The sequence below is a fragment of the Grammomys surdaster genome, unplaced genomic scaffold (genome assembly GCF_004785775.1).
Source record: "Grammomys surdaster isolate TR1022 unplaced genomic scaffold, NIH_TR_1.0 211, whole genome shotgun sequence".
NCBI classification, from domain to species: Eukaryota; Metazoa; Chordata; class Mammalia; order Rodentia; family Muridae; genus Grammomys; species Grammomys surdaster.
The window spans coordinates 4,217,302-4,244,830 of record NW_021604656.1 but is presented as its reverse complement, the minus strand read 5'-3'; the positions used below and the strand labels follow the sequence as shown (position 1 = coordinate 4,244,830).

Below are 27,529 nucleotides of genomic sequence, written 5' to 3'. Positions count from 1 at the left end.
GGCAGAGGCAGAGGCAGAGGCAGAGGCAGAGGCAGAGGCAGAGGCAGGCGGATTTCTGAGTTCGAGGCCAGCCTGGTCTACAGAGTGAGTTCCAGGACAGCCAGGGCTACACAGAGAAACCCTGTCTCGAAAAACCAAAAAAAAAAGTACTGTTTTCTCCTGCATAACATATGATAAACCTGAATTTTTAATTAGGCATACAACAAAACTACAATATTATATACTATGATAAATTACATGAATGTAGTTCCCCACTTTCTCTCTCTCTCTTAAAATGTCCTTTTTGTATTTTAATACCAGAGTTCACTTCTTCTTTATATATCTTATACATAAGCAACTTCCTCCTTTTTGCTTTTATAAATATTTTGTACTGGACATCCTTTTCTACAAAGGCTCATTTGTATTACAATGAAGACTTGCTTTAGGTCTACAGAGTGAGTTGTGAGTTCCAGGACAGGCAGGGCTATACTGAGAAACCATCTCAAAAAAACAAAAACAAAACAAAAAACCAAGACTTGCTTTACATAGTATGTCTCATTAAGCAATTTCAACCAACTTTGCTGGAAAGGTGCCTCCATCAACAGACAATGAATCCTTGTCCAGTAATTTTTAGATATTTCAATCCAAACCTATTATAAATTTATTTACAATACATGACGTTGAGTTACTTGAATCCGATGTTTTTATAATGGCTAATTCTTATGGCATACCTCTATGTAGCTGGTGTTTTCTGATTTCTTTTTTCTTGTTTCTTCTTTGAACACAACAACTAACAAACAGCAACCAACCTACCTGAACCACCAACAACCACCCACCCAGCCTCTGAGGGCCATAGTGCTTATATATTCTGAAGTTCCCAGAATTCCAAACGTCATACAATTGCAGAAACTATCTGCAGCTGGCAGAACCATGGCTCTGCAAGAGTGTGCGGGAAATCACAGTCAGCTGCTGTGAAGCAGCCCCACATCCCAACACCTGGGATTCCAAACAAAAACATTCTTATAATACTTTTGTATTTTTTAAAGAAATCAAAATTCCAGACTTCTGACTACACCTCTGAGGTTATCAATCACAGCAGACTTTCTGGTTTACGCGTCCCTCCCACAGCTGCAGTGCTGTCACCATTTTAGTTGGGCGCTTACTATTTTACTGCTTGCTGTAACATCTGTAGTTTGAGGAAAATCAAAAGTTTCACAAATTTTTTTTTGTTTCATAATTTCATGGACGGATACTTCTTTCTTAATATAGTTCTCAGCAACCTCAACTCACAATTTTCCTTCCTTAGTGACACTTACCTTTCCACTTAAAGAAAGCCCTGACCAGTCTTCTGAGTATCTCCACACTGCCAGCATCACCACACTTGCACTTTGGAACCATAATTAGTACAAAGGACTACTTGAGAGCAAGCATTAAGAGCATGAATTAATCGGGTAACCCACAAGTGACACAGACAAAAAGCCTGGACAAACGGTCATGTCCAGAGCATAAGCTACCTGTCATACTTACTCACAATACACAAATTTTAAATAGGAATTGTATATTTCATGATCTGCCGTTTTACTTTCAGAGAACAGTTATTAGCTACTTGAACTGTGGAGAATGTAACCACAATTAAAAAGAATGACTGTGCACATCAACAAAAATACTACTAAAAATGCAATTTTTAAATTGTGTGTTTCCCAGGTTCCAGGTTATATAGAATTGACAAAAATAACATACCTTTCTAGAAAGGCCAAGATCGCCCTTCTTGGGCATAAATCCAGGGTCTAAATCATTGGATTCAAGAAGTTTCTTAGTTGGTTTTCTTTGACGCTTACTTTCATAATTTCCTGAAATGCATATAATTTTCCTTAGATGCTTTAGAAATTGAGCACAAGCTAATTTTGAAAAATGAAAATTACAAGTCGCAATCTTGTTTCCATTTTTCATCATGTTATAAGGGCACACCGAGAATGTATTATTCTAAAATGCACTAAATGTCATTCAATGAAAATACATATTAATGTATAATGACTGTGTAAATGTGTAAAATACATAAACCACAGAAGAAGGGCAAAATCAAAGAGCTGAAGTGCATTTATAGCAATCAATAGTTGCTGAGGGTAAAGAAGAGCTGGATTCTGGGTACAAATGGACAAGGACTATAATATTTACTCTGCCCCTAGAAATATATAATAGAAGATAAATAAATTTAAGTATAAAAACACCTAAATACCTTAAAACACTGCTCTTAAAAATTACATGAAACATAATGGAGCACACATGTATTCTCAACACTTGGGAGGGCAAGGAAAGAGAATTATGACCTTAAAGTCCAGAATTACATAGTTTAAGACCTCAAAAAACAAAACAAACAAACAAACAAAAACCCACACTGGGTAAGGTAGTGCATGCCTTTAATTGCAGCACTCCAGAGACTGGAACAGGTACATTTCTGTGAGTTCAAGACCAGTCTAGTCTACCTAATGAGTTTCAGGAGAGCTAGAGCTATAGAGAGACACAACTCAACAAACAACCCAAGAATTCTACAATACATATTCACACACACACACACACACACACACACACACACAGCTTGTTTGTGTTCTGTTTGTGTGATAAAACAGGTACTTATCATATCTTTTGGTGGACTAGTGAGATGGATGGCATTGTGTATAATCACTTGGTGCCAAGCCTGACAATTTGAGTTTCACCCCAGAGCACACATGGTACACGAAACTGACTACTTGAACACTGTTCTCTGAAGTCCACAAATGGGTAGTCATGCTCTTGGATGTTGTTCTATAGAGGAAGTCTTTCACTGGAGCCAGGGCCTCACCAATTACTCAAGGCTGTCTGTTTCACAGCATTATTATTGTACTATTAATGTGGGCATTAATAACTTACCAACTGAGCTATTTTCCAAGCCTCAATTATGGACAGTTTATACATGACAAAGCAAGTTTAGAGATTAAACAAATACCCAAGAAACACATGAACTGGTAGCACTAATAGGTGAAAGAAATTTAGGTCACAAGTTCTCACTCCACTAGTGTGCAGCACTCCTACCCACTGCTACCTTGCTTGCTGGTTCACATTGCAACTGAACAATAATCATGAACGGACAAGAAAAATCATCTACTTCTCAGTGCTCCACAAATTCATTTGTGGTCGGAAGCTATATCAAATTAGGCACTATTTCAGGGGTTTCCTCAAACAAAATAGGTAGCTGTATATAGTAAAAGATGTTAGCTTTACAACAAAACATAGTAGAAATTTCCTGCTGCTTACAATTAAATCTGCTTATACACTGAAAACCCATCCCCACTTTACCTGGTGTCTTAACAAGCAATTCCTCAGACTCAAGGGTAGGCCGTGGAGAGACTTCTGGAGCCACAGGAACAGACAAGGTCAGCTGTGGCAACTCAGCATGTGCAACTCCAAGATCTGACTGAGCCAATGGCCCTTCCAAAAATGGAGCCTCTCTCTCAAGAACTGGAGGCTCTTCTTTAGTTGAAATCAAAGAATTCTCATCCACCTGCTTGTTCTGAGCACTAGATCGACATCGGGCAAGAAGGCTTTCGTCTTCACAGCGGGAACTTACCTAAAAACAGTTAAGTACAAGGAGAATTTAGAAAATAACAACAGAAACAACTTAGAAATACAAGAGATTCTGATACTTGCTATGACACAGATGAAGCTTGAAGACATCATGCTAAGGGAAACGGCAAAATATTGCACAGCTCCACTAATATGGATTAGCTACAAGAATCAGTTTTCAGTTTAGGAAGATGAAAACTTTCTAGAGATGAACGATGCTTATGCTTGCACACCAGCACATCCATGCTTAATGTTGTGGAACTGCACACTTGAAAATGGTTCTGTAATAGACTTCTTGAAATGTTTTTGGCATAATTAAAAGTAAAAAGTGTTAACAAATACACTAAAATAAACTCTATAATGATTATCCAAGGTGGGGGGTGGGGGGAATCCAGGTTTCTCCTGATATTACCAATTTAAACTATATATCTTGATGAAAAGAAACTTTCTTTTTTTTTTTTGCTTTTAAAGAAATTCAAAGTTTAATGAAAAAGACCGTGAGCTTAAGGTAGAAAAAGATAGGGGAAAAAACGCTCAAAGTCTTTACTTTATAACCAATAATAATTTTTTTAAAAAGATTTACTTCTTCATTTTATATATATGAATACACTACAGCTGTCTTCAGACACACCAGAAGAGGGCATCAGGTCCCATTACAGATGGTTGTGAGCCACCATGTGCTTGCTGGGAATTGAACTCCGGACCTCTAGAAGAGCAGTCAGTGTTCTTAACTGCTGAGCCATCTCTCCAGCCCCAGTAATAAAATTATTAACAGACGGGGTCTTTGATGCTTTAAAAAAAAAAAAAAAGAGTAATAACAGCTGATATGGTATAGGACATTCCTTTGCTACTAAAGTAATTACAAACATACTGATTATTCACAAAAGTGCAATATAAAACTAAAGAGAAGATCAGTCAGCACTATGACTTTACTTCACTGACCGAATAGCTGAAACAGAAATTAACTTCAGTATTAACTGATGAACTGACTTAATTAATTTAATCCACTATTTGATGAGACCACCACCACACTCCTGAAAGTAAATTCCTGCTTACTAATGAGGCTTAAAACAATTTCAAAAGATGCGAAAGAATTCTAGCTTAAATAAAACAGTTAGGGTAAGACTATGTATTTTTATTTCATTATCCAGATTACTAATGACATTATCCAAATAACTATACAGGGTAGGCACTGTACTAGAAGGCAATAGTAAACAAGAGAAAAACAAAACAACACAAAAAAGACCAGAGTAGGCAAGATTCCAGCTAAATAATTGTCTTCTGAAGATAAAATAAAATTCTGCAGGTGAAGTGCAGTCTCCTAAAAGGTGGTGACATACCTTATGCACTTGTTCCTGTACCTTCTTTTGTTTTTTCTTAGGAGCAAATATCTGATCATATTCTTCTGTATATTCCAGAAGCCACTTGCTCGGCTTCCTAAGGCGTTTCTTCTCTGACCGAATAGCTGAAACAGACATTAATTTCAATATTAACTGATGAATTGACTTAATTTAATCCACTATTTATTGAGACCACCACCACACTCCTGAAAGTAAATTCCTGCTAATCAGGCTTAAAACAATGATGAAAAAGGATTCTAGCTTAAATAATAAAAAACTTGAAATTATTTGCTATGGTTTATCAAAAACAAATGTTGAGTTTATTTCTATATAAATTCCCCATATACACAATTCTCCATTCTTAATGAAAAGATTAAGCTAAAACCAGCATTCTGTATACCAGTACAAAGTTAGCATATATCTAAAGGAGGGATGCAGAGTGCTGGTAAACTGGGGCAAGCATCTGACACTGTTCTGATAGGAAACACCTTTTGGGAGCTGGGCCTGACAGGTACAGCAGCAAGACTGCTGTAAGCTCAAGCTCAGCACCACTTCAGCACAGCTCAGTCTCAGGCCAGCCTGGGCAGCAAGAGAACACGACAAACTACAAAAACAGAAACACATTCGGGAGTCAAGGTGACAACTTCTAGAAGGACGTACAAATAGGGTCAGATACTGGCTCCATTTCTCCTGCTCACATGCACACACATGCATGTTTAGCCTACTGTTCCAGTTTTAAAACACCGTTACAATGTTGCACACTGAAGTCCCTTAGATTAGAGGCTAACACCTACATAACTGTAAGTTATCATCTATTTAGGGGGTAAGAGGTATTTAACAAACTATGTGGGAGTTGCCCCTGCCTCCGTTGAATATGATACTGTTGCTTTTGAGGAAAAGAAAGCAATTAGAAGCTGGTCATGTGGTGCATGCCTTTAATACCTGTCCTCATGAGTCAGAGAGGCAGGAGGATCTCTTGAGTTTGAGACTAGCTTGGACTGGAGAGTTTGAGGTCAGCCATGGCTACACAGTGAAACAGACCCTATCTCGAAAAATAAAGGGGGCAAATCAAAATCTTGAAGTTAACTATTAACAGGCTGAAACAGTTACCAAAAGTTTATGCCTACATTGCTACCTATATAATTATGCAGCTATTTAAAGCATAAAAAGAAAAAGAAAAAAAAAACCGGACACATTTTTCCTTACTGTTTTACGTTAGATAATCTATAAATATATAAATCTATAAATGAACCAAAGTAGAGAAATTCTCCAACCAATGTAAAAAAGTTGCCTCAAGTTCCTGCTTTCATGATGATGTTCCTTCTATCGTGGACCATGCTTGCTAATCCTTGAAGCTGCAAAAAACAAGGCCTAAACACACCTAGGAATAAGTATACACATTCATACCTATGACTTTATTGTCTGAAGCAACTATAATAGATTATAATTTAATAAATTCCCCATTAGGCATTTAAGTTTCACAATACTAATAACATTTATTTCTAATGGGAAGGAACATGTTAAGAACATGTTAAGAAACAACATGGATTCACTATTTCCAACCACGTAACACTCAAGGATCTCTAATCTCAGTTCAATTTGCCAAGCAGAAATTGGCATTTCCATTTTATAAATAATGTAACTAAAGCTCAGAAAGGGAAAATGACTTTTCAAACTCATTGTTATTATTAAGTTGGGAAAGCAGTGATAACAATCCAACAGCTCTTAATGCCTAACACTTACATTTTAGAAAAAAACAAAACAAAACAAAACAAAAACAACAGCACTTTCCTTAAATAAAGTAACCATAAAGTAAAAATACCTAGTAACAATTGAATGACTTAAAAGTCAAAAGACATTGTCTTTCCTCCTCCTCCGATCTCACTGACACTACAGCTCTCCACCCACACTAATATAAACTGCCAAGAGATAGACCGACACAATACCTCAGACAGCTGAAAGAACAGGAAGAATCTCCCTAATCCTGTTCCCTCTGTTTTGTTTTGTTTGTTTGTTTGCTTGTTTTTTCAAGATAAGGTTCCAAAGGGCATGGTGGTGCACGCCTGTAGTCCCAGCTACTCCGGAGGCTAAGACAGGAGGATCTCTTGAGTCCAGGAGTTCTGGGCTGTAATGCACTATGCTGATTGGGTGTCTGCACTAAGTTCAGCATTAATATGGTGACCTCCCTGGAATGGGGGACCACCAGATTGCCTAAACGGGGGTGAACTGGCCCAGGTCAGAAACGCAACAGGTCAAAACTCCTGTGCTGATAAGCAGTTGGATCAAGTCTGTGAATAGCCACTGCACTCCAGCCTGGACAACATAGCAAGACACCCGTTTCTTTATTAAAAAAAAAAAAAAACAGGGTTCCTCTGTGTAGCCCTAGCTGACCTTGATACAGGTGGACAACATTAAAACAAAAGGAAATGATTTGGCAAGCTAAGAAAAATTATAGTCAAGGAAAAGAAAAATACAACCTTTTAATTCTGGAGGGCAACAGTAGAGTGAATGACAAGCAAATGAAGAAAGGCATGCACGTACCAGTACACCTCCAGAATATTATTTATCTTTTTAACACAGCAAAATACCTCCATCACATATAATGACATTTATTCAGTAAAAGGAACCTGTTCAACCCTAACCTGTCCCTGTTCTACAACCATAAATTTTGTTTAGTTTTTGGTTCTTGTCACAGGGACTCAATCTTAGGCCAAGCTGGCTCTGAACTTGAGGCACTCCTCCTCAGTCAGCCTCCCAAGTGCTGAGGTTATAGGCCTGAGCTACTGTGCCAAGCTGCTATCCTGACAGACTTGTATAAGTTACTAAAAATATAATTTAAATTCCAATAACAGAGGTAAACATTAAGCTTATGAAACAACATTTTGCAACATGTATATACATATTGCTCCTTTATAAAATTGCAAACAATTTTAACTAAGTTCTAAATGGGGATAGATTTAAAAGGGTTGGTTAGAATGAGTTTTAGAAAAATACTGATGGAATGCAAGCTTTACTTTTTCTGAATTGCTTACAGGAATACATAATGTAAAAATTACAAAGTACAATTCAGATCTGAGATGTACTGTCAAAGCCGGGTGGTGGTGGTGCACGCCTTTAATCCCAGCACTTTGGAGGCAGAGGCAGGTGGATCTCTGAGTTCGAGGCTAGCCTGGTCTACAGAGTGAGCTCCAGGACAGCCAGGGCTACACAGAGAAACCCTGTCTCGAAAAAACAACAACAACAACCAAAAAAAAAAAGAGATGTACTGTCAAGCAGATGCCCAATGACTCAGTGAAGGGGCTATAAACAATGTATCCTCCTAATTCTAAAGAGACAAAAAAATTATTTTAAGGTTACTGACCATAGGAGATGCTAAACTGTCAAAGACACTAAATATTTAAAAAAGGGAAGATTTCACAAATTACAGCAATCAATAAGAAAAATATTGTGAAATTTAATAAAGTTATCACTAATATGATGTCAAAAAAACCAGAGGACACATCTGGAAACAAACTGAATTGCTGAGGGATCCAAAAACTATTAATTTTTTGCATCTTTTAAATGTTGAATTGTGCCAATATATTGCCATGTTTCCTCTTCCAAAGATTGGAGGATTGAGGATTTATCTCATTTGACAGTGTGCTTCCTTAGCACTGAGGAAGCACCTGGGTTCATCACCCAGCACCACATAAACTGATACAGCAGCAATTCGTGTAATTCTGGACTCAGAAAGAATGACTCAAGATCATTCTTGGCTATAAAAGAGTTTGAGGCCAGCTTAGGCTGCAAGATACTATGTCTCAACAACAAAAACACTTTAAATTCAGTAAAAGGAGTAAAAGTAAAAATTATATGCAAACATGAAATATTATAACATTGAAATACTAATCAATTAGAAAACTCTTACAATATACTCATGTTTATTAGTCATTTTAAAATGATGATAAAAAGAGTATTTTCCCCTCATTTTGGTTTTTCAAGAAAGTCCTTCCCTGTGTAGCCTTGGCTGTCTTGGAACTCTGTAAACCAGGCTGGCCTCAGAGATCTGCCTGCCTCTGCCTCCTACATGCTGTCTGGCTAAAAAGGACTATTTCTAGTGCCCCTATGACTTTTTATTTGCTAACAACGCAATGAAAGAAGAAAAGAACATTAAGGAAAAAGTAATTTAGTAAGGTAATATCCAAGGGTGAATAGTACAGAAGGCTAAATACCATTATTAGAAGGCTTCAAATGAAGATTGCTAAAGACAAGCCAAAGAAATGTAAGCCATCAAGAGAACCTTAGGCTACATGTCCACAGTTCAAGTCAAAGTTGCTCTGTGTTTTTCTTTTGTTTCTCTGTAACTCTTCCCACCCACACCTTTTCTAATGTCTGATGTAGAAAAGAAACAAGACCAACAGCAGCTGCAGAGGCTGGGAAGAAAAGAGGAAAGGGGCATGAAGACTAGGCTAAGGCTGACAATCCCACAATGCTTCTAAAGAGCCTCAGGATCTCCCCAGCCACCAGCTATCATTATGGCAGAGCAGGAAAACAAATCTTAGCCTGTTTACTTACTTTTCTTCTATGCTTTGAGAAGATCTCCACCTTATGCACGTAGCAACTCATTACCATGTGCTAGGCTATAACATTCAACAGGATTAAAAAAAAAAAAAAAGGAAAAGGTAAAATAACTGAATGAGCCTGTATCACGATATTAATGTTAGAGAAAAAGTCTCTTCTTTTTAGTACACACTTATAAACTCAGTGCTTAGGAGGTGAGAAGGGAAGAATAAAAAAAAAAATCAAGGTCACTTCCAGTAAGTGAGGCCAGCGTGGGCTACATAACCCTGCTTTAAACAAACAAACAAACAAACAAAGTCCTGGGCTAGAAATCAGGTCATGGTGTAAAGGTGCTTGCTGTCAAGCCAGACAACCTGGAGATTAGTCCTGGGATCTGGAAAGGAATGAACTGACTCTACCAAGTTGTCCTCCTGACCTTCTCATATGTGTAGCACATGTCCAAACAGATACCAGCACAGACAGACAGACAGACAGACAGAGAAAGAAAGAAAGAGGGAAAGAAAGAAAGAATGTATAATGAAAATTTTCCTTAAAGAATATTTTCAAAGTGCACAACCTCCCATCCCCATAATGGGGAAATAGAGGCAGGCATATCTGAGTTCAAGGCTAGCCTGATCTACACAGAGAATTCCTGTCTCAGAAAAACAAAACCAACCAACCAACCAACCAACCAATCAACCAACCAACCAACGTTTTTAAAAATTCCATTTAAAACAAAGAAAACCACATGCTAGCAAAGGAAAAAAAGCTCATCCTAACTAAGGATGGGAGTGGAATATTCCTACACCATTTCCTTCAAATTATACTGGAGCTAAAGTATAACTCAAAGGAAACAAAGTGTAAGAAATACAAGCTGAGCCTGACTTTTGTGACATGCACAAAATATACCTCCCCCAATGGAAACCAGGAACTTCTTTGAACCGCAATGTACTAGATCAAGAACCAGAAATCTATTTAAACTTGCCTTTAAATTTTTTTTGTTTTGGTTTGGTTTGGTTTTTCGAGACAGGGTTTCTCTTTATAGCCCAGGCTGTCCTGGAACTCACTCTGTAGACCAGGCTGGCCTCAAACTCAGAAATCCGCCTGCCTCTGCCTCCCAAGTACTGGGATTAAAGGAAAAAAATTTAAAAGAAGAGTGTAGGGTGGTGAATCAGGAACATGTCTCTATTTCCACAACTTTGGAAAGAAAGTTCTGAGCTGGAGACTGACTTGAGCTACATAGCAGACACTATTCTACACCTCCTACCCGAGCCTACACAAACACTGGGAGAATAGTTCAGGAGGAGAACACAAGCTTTGTCTCAGTCCCAAACACCACCAAGAAAACAAAACCAGGCCCAATGGCACACACTCTTAGCTGCTCCAGAGACTAAGACAAAAGATCAAAAGTTGAAGGCCTGCCTAGGTTACTGTACAGTGAGCTCAGTGCCAACCTAAACAATTTAGTGAAACCTTGTCTCAAAATAAAAAGTAAAAAAACCGTTAGATATAGACAAGTGGTAAAGAGCTCACCTAGCATAATTTAATGCCCATTGCCACAAAAACAAAATAAATCCCTTATGTCAAACTTATTCCATGAGGCTTTTATTATCTTAATACTAAAACTAGACAGATTATTACAAAAGAAAAAAAGCCAACACAATCTATTATAGAGATGAAAACATCCATAAGCAAACTAAATCTAGCAGTAAGAAAAAAAAATCACACTGCTTGCCACACAAGTCCAAAATTATATCTGATGAATTATCTAAATTAGATATGATGGTTAATCTCAACTGTTAATTTGACTAGATTAAAAGTACCTTGGAGATTAGGTAAGCAGAGCTCTGGCTTTACACGTGTGTGTGTGTGTGTGTGTGTGTGTGTGTGTGCGCGCACGCGCGTGTTGAGGTATGGGCAAGTGGTTCAGAGAAGAAAGGAAAAAGAGGAGACTAGCCCTGCATATAGACAGCATAACCCAACAAGCTAGGGACACAGAGGGGGATAAAAGGAGGAGAAACCAGCTTAGACACGGCTCTCTATTTCCTATCTACTATGATCTAAGATGTTCTGCTCTGTAACCACAAGAGCTGTCTTCACCATAACATACTAAAATCTCTGAAATCCTAAGTCAAAACAATGAGAAACTTACTAACACACAGGGATAAAGGGAAGGTCCTCAATATCAAAAACCACTCCCTAAAACTGGTAGTGATAAGATGGAAAACACTAGATGGCTTTTCTAAGACTGGAAACAATGTCTAGAGCATCTGATGCTCTTCCTACCTCTGTGCAGCATCACTAGAGAGTCTAGCAAAGATAATTAGGCAAGGAGTAAAGTAAATGAAATGTAGGTTAGAAGATGAAGTAAAACTACATTTTCAGATAGCATGTACACAGACAATCTATCTGAGCTAGTGAACAAGTTAAGCAAGTTTTAACAACCATGGTAGGCTGTGAAGCTGGCTGAGCAGTTAAGGGCTGTATGTAACTCTAGCTCTAGAGGATCCTATGCCTTCAATCTGGCCTCTGAAGACACAGTATACAGTACATAGACAAATATACCTGTTTAAGCCTAATGACCTAAATTAAACCCTGGAACCCACAAAGTAGAAGAAGAAAATCAACTACCATAAAATTTCCCATGAGTTCTACACATGTACACACATACAAACACACATATAAATAAGGGTCAATAAATAAATGTTAAAAAAAATAAGTTGGAGATGTATTTAGCAAAAGTATAAGACTTTTTTTAACTTTAAGAAAAAGGAATTATTTATTTTATGTATGTGGATATACTGTCACTGTCTTCAGACACACCAGAAGAGGGCATCAGATCCCATTACAGATGGTTGTGAGCCACCATGTGCTTGTTGGGAATTGAACTCAGGACCTCTGGAAGAGCAGTCAGTGCTCTTAACCTCTGAGCCATCTCTCCAGCACAAGTGTTAAGACTTTGAAACTGAAAATCACAAAACAATCTTGAAGCAAACACAAGTACAACTTAGATGGGTCATGGCATGTTGGTGGACTAGATGCTGAACAAGCCTATAGCTTCAGCACAATGGCTATCAAAATCCCAGAGGGCGGCACTGAAGAAATTAACAAATTTAAATTCATATGAAACACAAAAGACAAAGTGAAAATCATCTTGAAAAACTACAAAACTTTAAACAGTCACACTCTATAATTTTAAAGATAAAGTTATTAAAATAAAATTGCAGAAGTACTGTTAAAAGAACTGTGTAGGGCTGGAGAGATGGCTCAGCGGTTAAGAGCACCGACTACTCTTTCAGAGGTCCTGAGTTCAATTCCCAGCAACCACAGGGTGGCTCACAACCATCTGTAAAGGGACCTGATGCCCTCTTCTGGTGTGTCTGAAGAAGGTGGCAGTGTATTTATATACATAAAATCAATAAATAAATCTTTTGGGTTTTTTTTTTTTTCGGTTTTTTCAAGACAGGGTTTCTCTGTGTAGCCCTGGCTGTCCCGGAACTCACTCTATAGGCCAGGCTAGCCTCGAACTCTCGAACTCAGAAATCTGCTGCCTCTGCCTCCCAAGTGCTGGGATTAAAGGCGTGCGCCACCACTGCCTAGCATTTTTTTTTTAAAGGTTATGATCAAGAAAGCAAGGATTAGCTCAGATACTTGTATTCCATCTACTGCTAATGCTAGAATGAAGAGTGCTCACAGTGTAAAGACAAAGAACTCAGCTACAGTAACCAGAGAAGGCTCAGGAGAGCCCAGCATGCACTAGGTCCACAGAACCAACAAAGGAAAACATAAACAATCATCAAAGACCAGGTATTTTTGGTAAAAGTATATAAATAGTCAAATAGTAAATGAAAAGATACCCAAACTGCTAGTCAGAGAAATGAAAATGAAATTAAAAAAATAAATAAATAAAAACAATTTCAGAGCACTCCACACTCACTAGAATGGCTACAATCAAGTAAGTGCTAACAGATCTAGAGAAACAGAAACTCTCAAACTGCTACTGCAAATATAAAATTAGGTAAAGCAACTTTCCTTTCCAATAGTTCCTCAAAGGTCTAAGCACAAGATTACCAAACAACTTGGTAATTTCATTCCTCGGTATGTAGACAGAAAAAAGGAAAACTTGTATCCCTGCAAAACATTTGTAACATAAAAGATCAAGAGTGTAAATAAACCCAAATCCACCAACTGATGAAAATAAAATTAACTCATCCATACTATGAAATATGGTTAGCACTAAAGACTTGAGATTAAGAGAGAGGTTCTTTAAAACCAAACTAAAACTCTCATCTTCAGTCCTCCCAGAGATGGTAAGCCTTGTGCTAACTACAAAGATTGGTTCCAACACTGCAATCCCAAAACAACACAACAACAGGGTAGGAAGAAGATCCCATTCACTTTTTCAGAAATTTCCCCTCACTAAACCATACAGCTTAGATCCAACAGCAGCTTCTCTTTGTGAAGTAGGGAAAGAGAAGGGCTGGAGGATGGGGGTGGAATGTGACCTAATATAAAACAAAGGAGAAGAAACATTCTTCACAAACCAACTCTAAGAAAACACATAGCTAAGAATAACCCAATAAAGAATTCAAAATAGCTGTCTAAGAAACTCAATTATCTATATAACACACAACTAAAAATGAAACTCAGTCAATGCATAAACAAATTTAAAATATCGCCACAGGAAAAATTAAAAAACAACAAAAACCCTGCAGCTAAAGAACAGAAAACGTGATCAAGTAAGAGAAAAAGGAGAAAAAGAAAATCAATAAAGTATAAAGAAAGACATTGAAGGGGTGGGCGTCATCCTGACAGGAGTGCTTACTTAGTATATATGAGGACCAGAGTTCAATCCTCAGCACCCTACTATATCTTGTGCCTTAGTTTGTTTTCCTAGTGCTGTAAGGAAATATCCCAACAAAAAATAATGGAGAAAGAGCTTCAAAATAGTATAGCTTACAATTCAAGGCAGCAGGAGTTGAAGCTGTTAGTCATATTACTCAGCTTGCTTTCTTCACTTACACAGCCCAGGTCCCACAATCCTCCCACACCAATTAAAGTAATCAAGAAAATCCCTCACATGTCCAGAGACCCATCTCCCAGGTGATTCTAGACCTTGTCAAGTTTACAACAATAACCACTGAACACTTCTTTTAAAAAAAATTAAAAATAATGCAATCAGAGAAATAGGAAATATAAAAACATGATACCTCCAAGCGCACCAATTAGACTACATAATGTTTCAAAGGACTGAAAGCTTGCTTGCTTGAAAAGACTTTCCAAATCTGAGGACGCAGAGGACATGGGAAATAAAGTCCAAAGGATTCCAAAAATACTGTCATTGCCTAGCACCTATAAAGTCCTAAGTATGATACCCAAAATACAAGGAAGGAATAGAAACCCATACTGTGATCCATCACAGTATCACAGTATGTATGTATGTATGTATGTATGTATGTATGTATGTATGTATGTATGTATGTATGTCTTCTCAGTGTAGCCCTGGCTGTCCTGGACTCACTTTGTAAACTTTGTCTCAAACTCACAGACATCCACCTGCCTCCACTTCCAGAGTGCTGGGATTTAAAGGTGTGTATCACCACATCCTGCCTGGCAATTTTTGAACACAGAGAATATTAAAACTACCAAGAAAAACAATTTATCACATAAGACTCATGTTATATGTTACACAAGATTTCTTAAATCTTGCATACCAAAAGGAACTAAAATACACTCAAAGTGCTGAAAGAGTAAAACTGCAAGCCAACATTATATCTAGCAAAACTGCCTTTCAGAACTGAAGGAGACTTTTCTAGAAAGACAAAAGTTGAGGTAGTTCACCATCTAAAAGCAAAACTAAACAGACACTAGACAGCAAAAAAAAAAAAAAACATAAAAATTAAGCTTGTTAACCACAGTATTTATATATTGATATACTGACTGTAAGGATTTAAAAGTAAGAGAGTATAATTCTGGTAAAGAATTTAGTTGACAAAAGCATAAAAATATAATTACATCAGCCACGTGTGTCCTAGCCTATGGGAGCAGAGACAGGAAGATCTCTGCATAGTCAAGGCTAGCTTGGCCTATTAAGAGAGCTCCAGGGCAGTCAGGAATAGTGAGATCCTATCAAAAAAACACTTGTTTTGTATACTGAATTCCAGGAGAGCCAAGACTATATAGTAAGACCCCTGTTCCCACTAAATAAACAAAGTAAAAATAAAAATAATCATATTTAAAGTCAATGCAAATAGCAAACAAAAATTAGCAGATATATCAAACAAAATATACTTCATCAAAAACTGCCACAGGGACAAAGACACTGCAGGATGACAAAATAAGCCTAAAGATTGATATCACAAACCTCAAAGATATGAGACAGACACTGACAGAACTGAGGACAGTCACAGTTAGACAAAGCAACTGCAACGCCACTTTATAACAATGGAGAAGACAATTAGGCATGGTGGCTCATTCCTACAATCCCCCAGCCCTTGGGAAGTTCAGACAGTAAGACCACATAGATTTAAAGGCCAGGCTGAGTTCCATACTGAGTTCCAGGCCAACCTGACTAGAACATTTGAACCTGTATCAAAAACAAGTCAGGCATGCTGATTAACACCTATAATCCTAGCACTGCATCTAAAACAGGTGAAGACCAACCTACCCTAGGGGCCAGTCAGCCCTAGGGCAAGCTGGACTATAGAGTGGGAACATGTCTTGAAAGAGGGGTGGGGAATAAAAAAAAGAGGGGTGGGAAAAGCCAGAGAGATGGCTCAGTGGGTAATAAAGGCTGTTGCCACCAAATCCATGATAGAGGGCAACAATCAACTTACAAACAGTCCTTAGGTTTCCACAGGCCTGCTGGGGCTGACATAAACAAATAAACAGATTTTAAAAAATAGGGCAACCACCCAAAAAGCACAAGATGATAACTAGACTTGAACACAGCAGGTAACTGGACAGAACAAATACACACACACACACACACACACACTCACTAAACAGCAGAATATACATTCTTCTCAAGTGTACAGAGAATAGCCCCCAAAATACATCATGTTTACACTGTCATAAGAAATTTATGAAGACTAAAACACTACTGTTACCAGCCACTATGGGAAGAAAGCAGAAATCTTTGACAGTACAAAATGCGAAAAATTTATACATGTATGGTAATAAAACTGAATTCTGGAAAACCATTAAGTGAGAAAAATTATTCAGAGAAATTAAAAATATGTTGAGACAAATAAGAATACAATAGACTGAAGTTTATGATATTCAGCACAAGTAGTACTAAAAAGGGTATTTATATTAGTAACTACCTATGATTTTTGTTTATTTGTTTTAAAGTCAGGCTCCGGAGATGGAGTTTAGCAGTTAACAAACATATAGTATACAGTACATTCGTGTACACACACACATACACAGAATTTTGGTATTTTTAATTTTAAAAAGGGGAGTGTGGCCGGGCAGTGGTGGTTGCACGCCTTTAATCCCAGCACTTGGGAGGCAGAGGCAGGCGGATTTCTGAGTTCGATGCCAGCCTAGTCTACAGAGGGAGTTCCAGGATAGCCAGGGCTTCACAGAGAAACCCTGTCTCAAAAACCAAAAACCAAAAAAAAAGGGGGGGGGGCAAGTTTAGTGACATGTATCTTCAATAACTCCAGTGCTCAGAAAGTAGAGGCAGGAAGGACTATCTATCTACAAGTAGAAAGCCAGCACGGAAAGTTCCAGGACGGCCTAAGATATGAAAACTATATTTAATCCAAAGTTAGCAGAAGGAAAAAAGTATAGCAGAAATAAATAAAACTTAGCTAGAAAACACAAGAAACAACAGCAAAAATCAGAAACTAGGAATGCATGCCAGCTAATGGCTTGCCAGTAACAAGGCCGTAGGCTAGATCCCTAATATCAAATAGGAACAATACTTTTAAGTGCCCAATAGAATTTTTTTGAAAAATGTATTCAATTTTTAAAAATTATTTTTGAAGAGTATAATTATTATCATTTCTCCCTCTAAATTCTCCCATATACCTCTCCTTGGTCTCTTTTAGATTCATGGCCTCTTTCCTCATTAACTATTGTTTTGTTATATACATATATTCAAATTTTTAATTGAATTACGGGTGGGTGAGGGAAGACACATGGCAAGGTCTGCGGAAGCCAGAAGAGAGCTTTAACTCCCTGGAGCTGAAGTTCCAGACAGTTATGATCTACTCCACATGTGTGTGCTAGGATCCTAACTCTGGTACTCTGCAAAAACAGTGTGCACTCTTACTGTGGAGCCATCCCAAGGCCTTATATAACAAGCTCTTAGCAACATTAAGGAAAAAAAGGGCTTAAATCCTAAAGACACATACAACTGATATCATTAGTTACCATAAATAACTGGACACTCCAGAAGAACTGAATAAATTCCTCAAAATAGTCAATCCAAGACTGAACGAATGATATGAACCATTTAGAAAAAAAAATCCGAAGTTGAGCTCATGCCAGTACTCAGGAGGCAGAGGCAGCCAGGTCTACAGAGCTAGTTCTCTAATAGTCAAGGCTACAGAGAAACCAAAACACAAAGATGACTCAGCAGTTATAAGCTCTTCCAAAGGACCCAAGTAGATTCCCAGCACCCATATCAAGGGACTCACAATGACTTATAACTCTAGTTCACCTCTGTTGACCTGCACTCATGTCCACACACTGAAACACATTAACTGAAAATAATAAAGATAAAATGTAAACCCAAAGCCCAGGAGGCCTACAGTTTACTGGTGCACTGGCCAAGCAGCTCAACATTCTCACACTTCCGAAGCTGGGCATGTTGCATCTGGCATGTAGAATCCCAGCACTCAGGAAGCTGAAGCAAGATGAGAGGCAGCAATGGAAAAAGTGTAGTCTCTTCAACAAACTATTTTGGGTGAACCGTATATCCACATCAAAAGAATTCAGGGCCTTTGCCTTCCAGCATACAAAAAAATTAACAACAACAAAACAAATGTACAAGACCTGAAACAAGCCGGGCGGTGGTGGCGCATGCCTTTAATCCCAGCACTTGGGAGGCAGAGGCAGGCGGATTTCTGAGTTCGAGGCCAGCCTGGTCTACAGAGTGAGTTCCAGGACAGCCAGGGCTACACAGAGAAACCCTGTCTCGAAAAACCAAAAAAAAAAAAAAAAAAAAAAAAAAAGACCTGAAACAATAAAGCACACTGGGATGGACAGTAGCTTCTTGGCTATGACCCCTAATAAAAAAGTATCAAGAGCAAAAACAGTAAATAAAAGAGCACTACATGAGATGTTAAACTTCTTCCCCATAAAACAATAAATAAATAAATAAATAAATAAATAAATAAATAAAACCCAAGACAACCAAGCCAGGACAACAGAGGCCCTGTCTCAAAGAACAGAATGAGAAGGTAACCATGAGACAGGATTTCCGAGCACAGCTCTCTTACCTATATAAACATGTGCATCCTCTTAAGTTGTGATCAGAAGAAACGTAATTTCCAGTCTTTTTACTACCAGTACACTAATGACTACACTTAAATTTTTAGACCTACAATCTCCTCAATCCCAAAATGCCATTTAACTTTATAAGATAAGAAACTGGAAAGGAGAAAAAAATTGTTGGGACTTACAAAATGGAAAAAAAAGCTTCTGATAAGAAATTAACAGGGGGGCTGGTGAGATGGCTCAGTGGTTAAGAGCACTGACTGCTCCTCCAGAGGTCATGAGTTCAAATCCCAGCAACCACATGGTGGCTCACAACCATCTGTAATGAGATCTGATGCCCTCTTGTGGGTGTCTGAAGACAGCTACAGAATACTTACATATAATAAATAAATAAAAATTTAAAAAAACAAAACAAAAAAAAACTTCTTCTAAGAAATTAACAGGAAACTCAAAACCTGCTGAACAGCCACTGAGGTCTTAAATTCAATGCCCAATAATAGAAAAATCAAAACTAAAAAGTTTGAAAATACAGATATTCCAGATTTAAATTTCAATCTTCTAGATAAAACCATTTCTTACTTAAGCGGTAACTCTTGACCCCAAGTTTGTAACACATTTTCCATTACATCAAACAGACCCAGGTCTTCAAAAGAGCAACTTTGTCAAAAAAGGAAGGAACATTATCAACAAATCATCTGAACTCTTTACCAGATACAGTCCTTACCTGGCTCAGGAAGCTTGGTCTGTGGCATCAAACTGGGAATTCCTGCCTCCTTTTCTACATCGCCCATGCTGACACTGGACTTATCACAAACACTCAGTCGAGGCCCAACTGGTTCAGAGGGGCTGACGTGATTGGGATCTGATGCTGAGTCCTCAAGTATGTTTGTAGGAGGAGCTCTTTGTTCTAAGAAATCGTCCCGGCCCTTCTGCACTGGGTCACCAGGAAGTAAGACTCCAAAAGCACCCTCAGAGTTTTCTTTCTCCCTAAATCTGTTAGCACGTTTTCCAGGCTTAGGGCGCCTTTGGTTTAATCGCTGCCACCGTTTTTTAGGCACCACTTGATTAACACCATGGGGCTCGTCATTCTCAATGTTCATTTCAGAGCCTAGCTCTGGGTCTTTTCTGTCCTCCAAAGAAGGTTCTTTTTCAAGGATTTTATCAGGGTCAGATTGTTTAACCTTGCTATCAAAATGTACATCAGAAAAATGGGTGTCTTCATTTCTTAAATGGTCCATTTGTTGAAGAGGCTCTTCTTTACTCGGCTCTTCAGCCCCACCCCTCGATGGGTCATTCACAGATTCCTCACTTTCTTTGTTTCTCAGTTGGTTAGTAGCAAGTGTCACAGTTGGAAGGCGATTTAACTTTCTCTTTCGCTCAGTCTTTAAGGCTTTTGGGTTTACTGAAGGTTTTGCCATCTGGGCTGAAATGGGTACTCTCAATTTGGGTGATGGCTTTGCTCGGCCACAGTTGCGCCTTGGGATACAGTTAGAGCGAATTTTACCACAAGCAGGGAGATCTCTTTTGTCAGACGCTAAGCTGGATAGGGGAGAAGATACTTCTCCAGACAACGAAGAGTCACCCCCACCAGGACTCAGGCGAGCTGAGTCCTGAGTGCTATCTCCAGGTTTTTCAGAATTGTGTGTGGAGCTTCCTAACACCAAAACCTTTGATGTCCCTACAGGGCTACCAGCAGGACAGTCTCCGCGCTCTGGAGTGCGGTAGGAAGGCAGATTTTGAGCAGTCATCAACCGTTGCTCCTTCGTCTTACTGTCATGCATGTCTTTCAGCATCATTAGCAATGTGCTAAACTTGTAATCTGGTTCGATTGGTATATGATTCTGACTAGAAGCAGAAGAAAACAGTAATGGCTTTGATGACTTTGATGTTCCAGAATCACTGACATCCTCACTTAATGATCTGTACGAGAGTTCCTTCAATTCCGACAAAACATGCTTCACCACTGCTGTTTCTATGTCACTTGAATCTCTGGTTTTCTCATGCATATTGCTCAGTAGTTTTAGCCCCTCTCCTTTCCCACTTTTGGATATGCTGGCCAAAGGAGAGCCATTGGTATCAGAAGAACAGCATTTCAAACTTAGGTCCTCAGTCGTAGCTGAGGTTTCTGCAACAGCTGGGCTTTCTTTATGCTTGCATTTTATACTTCGGAACTTGGGCTGTCTGCATTTCAAAGGTAACAGAGTTTGATTTGCAAGCCCGACCTTAGTCAGTGAGTTTTCATGACGAATGCCTGGTGGTGCACTGAATTTTGTAGTAAGACCATCATTTCTAAATTCTGGTTGGGGTTTGGGAATAGGAATAGCGATTTTAAGATCAGAAAGATTGACCGGAGACATCTCAGCAGTTCCAGGCTCCACTGTCTCGGTAGAATCCATTAAGTGGTCTGAATGTGAATTAGTAATGAGGGATTTCTGTCTCTCTTTTACCCTGTTTGTGGCAGGATACCTAGAATGCTTTGTTTCATTTTTGTGCATGGATGAAGTGTTCTCTGTTTTATCAAAAGCATCTGTAATTTCAAGGACACTGTTCTGGAATTCTGAGTTGTGCTCTGTAGGATCCAGCTCACTGCTGCCGTCATCAGAAGTGGTACACACACTGACAGAATCACTTCGCTTTTCCTGATCACCAGCTCCAACATAGCAGAGCTGTACTTTTGAGCTGCAGACCTGGCCTGGTTGGAGTTTCTTTTTCTCTCCAGAATGTTTAGAGATTAAAGCACTCTCAGACAAACCTGATAAAGAATCACAATTTGGAGTCTCAAAATCTGTCTTAGCAGTATTTTCTCCACACGAAGAAAAGAGGAAATTTCCTGGTGCAGTGCTAGACCCTGTGAGGCTGTTTGCTATCCTGGAAAGTTCATTAGAAGCCTGTTTATCAGATACACTCCCAGAGATAAAGTCTAGGCCAAGGCTCTCTGGAATTTTCTCCCTCCGTTCTTCCTCATGTGCTTCAAATGGCACGAGGCCCTTTTTCACACTAGTCCTTTTTATACTATCAGAGCTTTTTCTAACTCGAGACTTGGCACAGGGCTTTTCCTTTTCATCTGCAGAATGCTCAGTATCAAAAGCCAGAGACTTCAAGCAGCCATTCAGCAACAGGTCATGTTCTGCATCAGGATCATTTGGACAGTCCTCAAATGGCATATCTTCCTCACTATCCAACTTGTTTGAGCTGGTAACACATTTTTGGTTCTTAGATCCTTTGGGAACATCATATTGTTCAGCAAGACCAACACTGGCTTCCCATTTACTCAAAATTTTCTGCGGAACCTTAAAATAAAAGGAAAATAAAAATACCATTTTTTGTTTTTTGTTTTTTTTACAAAGAAAAGAAAAACAGGGAGATAAAAAACATCTTAAATTAAAATCCACCTAAAAATTTATTGTTTGTTTTGCTTTTTTGTTCTTCAAGACAGGGTCTCACTATGCATCTCTCGCTGTCCTAGAATTCATTATATAGGTAGACAAGGTGGCCTCAAATTCACAAAAATCTACCTGCCTCTGCCTCCCACACAGTGGGATCAAATATGTCCACTACTACGCCTCAAAAACCTTGCTGTTCTTATTCAAAGTCCCCTTTCTGAAGCCAGGCAGCCTACCCTTACCCTCATTACATCCCCCCCCAAAAAAAAAGAAAAAAAAGAAAGTCCCGTTTCTGTTATTGAGTTGGGGTTATATGTAGACACTACAATACCTAGCTCTTCAATGCCTTTCTATGGAACTGCCCAATATTAGCATCTGAGTTTATCACAACTTGCCTACCAAGGATTCCACACACTACTTACTGTATGTAATTGGTATAGCCTATCATGCTGGATGTGGTGTTGCACACAGTTAACCCTAGCACTTGGGAGGCAGAGAAAGCTGGGTCCTTGGGTTGGGGGCAAGTCTAGTCTACAAGGTGAGTTCTAGAACAGCCAGGGTGACACAGAGAAACCCTGTCTTGGAAAACCAAAAATAAACAAATTACCTATCATAACTAGAACAACTAGCTGGGCAGTGTTGGCACACGCCCTTAATCCCAGCACTTGGGAGGCAGAGACAGGCGGATTTCTGAGTTCGAGGCTATCCTGGTCTACAGAGTGAGTTCCAGGACAGCCAGAACTACACACAGAGAAAACCTGTCTCGAAAAACAAAACAAACAAACAAAAAAAATCACCAGACATTTGGCATTTATCAGCGAAACTGAGTGGGCTATTAACTTCAGTTAAAAGTAGTAATATTACATTTCTAAAGCAAGATCCATTTCCTCCATATTTACACCTTAGAATAAAAAAGATATTTTCTTCCTGACTTAAGAAAGACCACAAGTGTACACATGTTCAACTGCATAAAAAGAAACGAAGGCAGGCAAGCAGAGCTTCAAAGAAGAGGAGCGTGGAGAAATGAGGCAAGGAGAATGAATGAGTTAGGTGCCCCACAGGACCTGAAAGCTGAAGTGGCACTGTCACCAGGGCACTGAGTAACTAGAGCTCTTCTATACATGCTATGTATGACCTGGAGCATAGCCAAGTGATCTTCAGGGCAGAATTACTCAATCCAGAGACAAAAACAACATGGGTACACAAAATGCATGAGGACATCCAGACTTTGAAACACACTTATTTTTCCAGATCCGTATGTCCCTGGATCCCTACAGTGTTATTTGGCAAGGTTCTACCTACCAACTATTCACAAATATACAATACTTAGAAGGTTTGCCAACATATGTAAAATATAAGGTTTGCTAGAATGGTAGCGTCTTCCTGGCAGGTACTATAGTGACTATTTAGTCTGTATCAGACATAATCACACATATATATCTGTGTTAATGTTAGTGATAAAAGTAAATCAGGTTTCCAAAACAGAAAAGTCCTAGTGAATTTTTCTAAAGAGAGCTAATAAGTCTACACAGCTAAAACTCAACACAAAATCTGATACCTCCTCCACTACTAGGCACTGTGAATAGTGGCAAGAAACAATATAGCGGGCTGGAGAGATGGCTCAGCGGTTAAGAGCACTGACTGCACTTCCAGAGGTCCTGAGTTCAAATCCCAGCAACCACATGGTGGCTCACAACCATCCGTAATGAGATTGGATGCCCTCTTCTGGTGTGTCTGAAGACAGCTACAGTGTACTCATAAATAAAATAAATAAATAAATCTTTTAAAAAAAAAAAAAAAGAAAAGAAAAGAAACAATATAGCTCCTCCATCCTAACAACTGCACACACTAGTACTGTGAGAACACAACCTTACAATATAGTATCTGTAATTCTAAACATCAGAATAGTTATAAAGTAGAAACCGCTATGTTAACTTGAGAAATGTAGACAAATCCCATGTACTTGTTATAAATGGCAGTTCAAGTTTGTCACTAACTCTGAATTATCCAAATTATGATTAGTAAAAAGAGCAGTATAAAAGTAGTTACATACACTGAGGGAAGCAGCAATCTAAGAACTAGTGCCCTTTGTTTTTTGAAGAGTTTTGTTCTATAAACCTGGCTGGGGCAGAGTACCTACTATGTAGACCAGGCTGTCCTCAAACGTGCAGTGATCCTCCAGCTTCTACTTTCTAGATGTTGGAATTATGAGCACCAACAAACATACCCACTTCAAAGAACTATTTCTTATACAATTTACTATGAAAACTAGGCAAGGTGTTTGTACTAGCTGGTTTTGTGTGTCAACTTGACACAAGCTGGAGTTATCACAGAGAAAGAAGCCTCCCTTGAGGAAATGTCTCCATCAGATACAGCTGTAAGGCATTTTCTCAATTAGTGCTCAAAGGTGGGAGGGCCAATTGTGGGTGGTGCCATCCCTGGACTGGCAGTCCTTTTTTCTATAAGCAAGCAAGCTGAGCAAGCCAGGGAAAGCCAGTAAGCAGCACCCCTCCATCGCCTCTGCATCAGTTGCATGGCCTTGCATAGCCTCTGCATCAGTTCGAGCCTCCAGAATCCTGCCCTATTTGAAGTTTCTCTCCTAACTTCAATGATGAACAGCAATGTGGAAGTGTAAGGAGAATAATCCCTTTCCTCCCCAACTTGCTTTCTGGTCATGGTGCTTTGTCACAGCAACAAAAAGTGGATACCACTAAGACAAGTGAGTACCAGCTTAGTGGGGTATTGTTGTAACAGGTCTGACCATATTCTGGGAGGGTTGTGTAAGGACTTTGGGCTTGAAAAGCCACAGAGTATTAAAAGCTCAGTGGGATGTTCTGTAGGACCTTGGAAGATAAGAATGTTGAGAGCAGTGTAGAAGACGGAGGCCTGGCTTGTGAAGCTTCAGACAAATTTAAGTACTATCAGGGCTGTTTGCTATTTTAAATTAAATCTGTCACTCTGGTCAGCTGGGACTGCAGAGCCAGCCACGATTAACAAGACACTGGCACCACTAAAGTGAAACCTTGAGTTACTGAGACAATTAATGCTGGTTAACTGGAGCTAAGGAATTAGTCATCTTTTACCTCAGCATCACTGAGGTAAAATCTGGGAAGTGTTTCCTGAGACCATAATAGAGGCAGCCAAGGTTGTTCCTCATGCTGGAAGCCAGATTGTAATACGCAAGAGTCACCCAGGTGGTAGTGGTTTTGGAAGGCATAAAGAGTCATGGAGAACAGCTGGAGATTGGCACTGTGAGAAGCCACTTGTGAAGTTGTAGCCTTAGTGGCAGTTGAAGGCACAGGACAGAGGGGGTCATGCAAAGAAGGCTCAATGAGGCTACTGGTGAAAGTGTAGCCCAGCTGCAGAAGACTACAGGATTCTGGAAATGCCTGTACCATATGATGACCACCAAGAACAGCAGCAGCAGTGGAGTGGAGCCAGCGGGAGTCTAGAAGTGAAGCTTGAATGTACTACAGAGGGCAGAGCCAGAGAACTGACCCTAAACCCTTTGGAGGAGCCCAGAAGATCGTAGTGGATGGATCCCAGAAACCGGACAGCTGGAGTTTGGTTTTGCTTTGATTGTCTGTGCACTAATTTTTCACTCTTGAAGTAAGAAAGTATTTGGTTTATTTATTTATTATGATTTGGATGAGTAAGAAAACAAGGGTTGTGGCTTAATAGTGATGTGATGGTTTGTCAAGGTGACACCGGATCAACTGTACTGGCTGGTTTTCTCTGTCAACTTGACACAAGCTATAGTCATTAAAAAGAAAGGAGCCTTAGCTGAGGAAATGTCTCCATGAGATGCAAATGTAAGCTATTTTTCTCAATTAGTTTTATCAACAGGGTTTGCCTCAGCTCATTGGGGATGGTACCATCCTTGGGCTGGTAGTCCTGGATTCTATAAGAAAGCAGGCCAGTAAGGACCTCCCCCAACCCCCATCTTCCCTCCTCTGCTCTGACATTGTCTCTGCCACCAGTTCCGGCCCTATTTGAGTTCCTGTCCTCACTTTCCTCAATGATAAACAGTGCTGTGGAAGTGTCAGCTGAATACTTTCTTTCCTCCCCAAGAAACTCTAAGACAGTGTTGTGTACCTATAGTCCCAGCAACTCAGGAGTTGAGCAGCCCAGGAGTTGACAGTTAGTTGGGGCAGAACAGCAAGAGCCTATCAAACTCATCAACTGACTGTGACATACTGTGAGACCACAGGGACAGAGAATGACAATTACAAGAACTAGAAGGGACAAGGAAATAAAGAGCTATGGCTGAAGCTGGGCAGTGGTGGCACACTTAATCCCAGCATTTGGGAGGCAGAGGCAGGCGGATTTCTGAGTTCGAGGCCAGCCTGGTCTACAGAGTGAAATCCAGGACAGCCAGGGTTACAGAGAAACCCTGTCTCAAAAAAAACACACACAAAAAAAACCCCTATGGTTTAGGGTGGAGGAGCTTGAGCTTTACAAAACTCAGAGAGCAAGGGCTGGAGACACAGCTCATCAACAGGCACTCCCTAACATGCCTGCAGTGCTGGGTTAGCGCCCAACGTGGGGTGGGGACATGGATGAACTGACACCAGAGACACACAGAGAGAAAAAAAAGACAACAAATGACAAGTTTGTCACTTGTATTTTAACAAAAGACCAAGGTTAGTCTCGGTGACATAGCAAGAGAATGTCTCAAATATGCACATGTGCACTCATGATTTTTAACAAAAGAAATTGAACTGTTTTTCTCAGCAAACTATAACAAAGCAGCAAGCAAAAGATACAAGTGTTGAATTCCCAGCACCATATAAATGAAGGGTGATGCTGTATTTCTGTAAACCCAGCACTTGGAGGGTGGAGGTAGGAAGACCAGGAGTTCAAGGTCATCCACACTGCAAAAACAACAAACAAAAACACCTTTTTGGTTGGGCTTAATGGCAAATTCTATTAACTCCAGCACTCCAAAACAGAAGCAAGCATATCTCTTGAGCTCAAAAGCCAACTTGGTCTACATATTGACTTAGCAAATTTCAGGACAGACAGGACCACAGGGACCCTGTCTTAAAAACAAACAAAAGAAAAATTAAAAAGCAACAAATAGGGCTGGAGAGATGGCTCAGTGGTTAAGAGCACTGACTGCACTTCCAGAGGTCCTGAGTTCAAATCCCAGCAACCACATGGCGGCTCACAACCATCTATAATGAGACCTGATGCCCTCTTCTGGTGTGTCTGAAGACAGCTACAGTGAATTCATAT

The 27,529-nt window shown here is 39.4% G+C and overlaps 1 protein-coding gene across 10 annotated transcripts in view; it reads right to left on the bottom strand.

The window, feature by feature from the left end:
* Positions 1-27,529, bottom strand: part of Nsd1 (nuclear receptor binding SET domain protein 1) — a 117,885-nt gene that overhangs the window by 54,748 nt on the left and 35,608 nt on the right. For all 10 annotated transcript variants that reach the window (XM_028772039.1, XM_028772036.1, XM_028772034.1 and 7 more), the window contains 4 exons: positions 19,633-22,198; positions 4,920-5,044; positions 3,313-3,583; positions 1,720-1,829 (listed from right to left, as the gene is read on the bottom strand). In XM_028772039.1, coding sequence (XP_028627872.1) covers positions 1,720-1,829; positions 3,313-3,583; positions 4,920-5,044; positions 19,633-22,198 — 3,072 coding nt within the window. The remainder of the gene's footprint in view (positions 1-1,719; positions 1,830-3,312; positions 3,584-4,919; positions 5,045-19,632; positions 22,199-27,529) is intronic.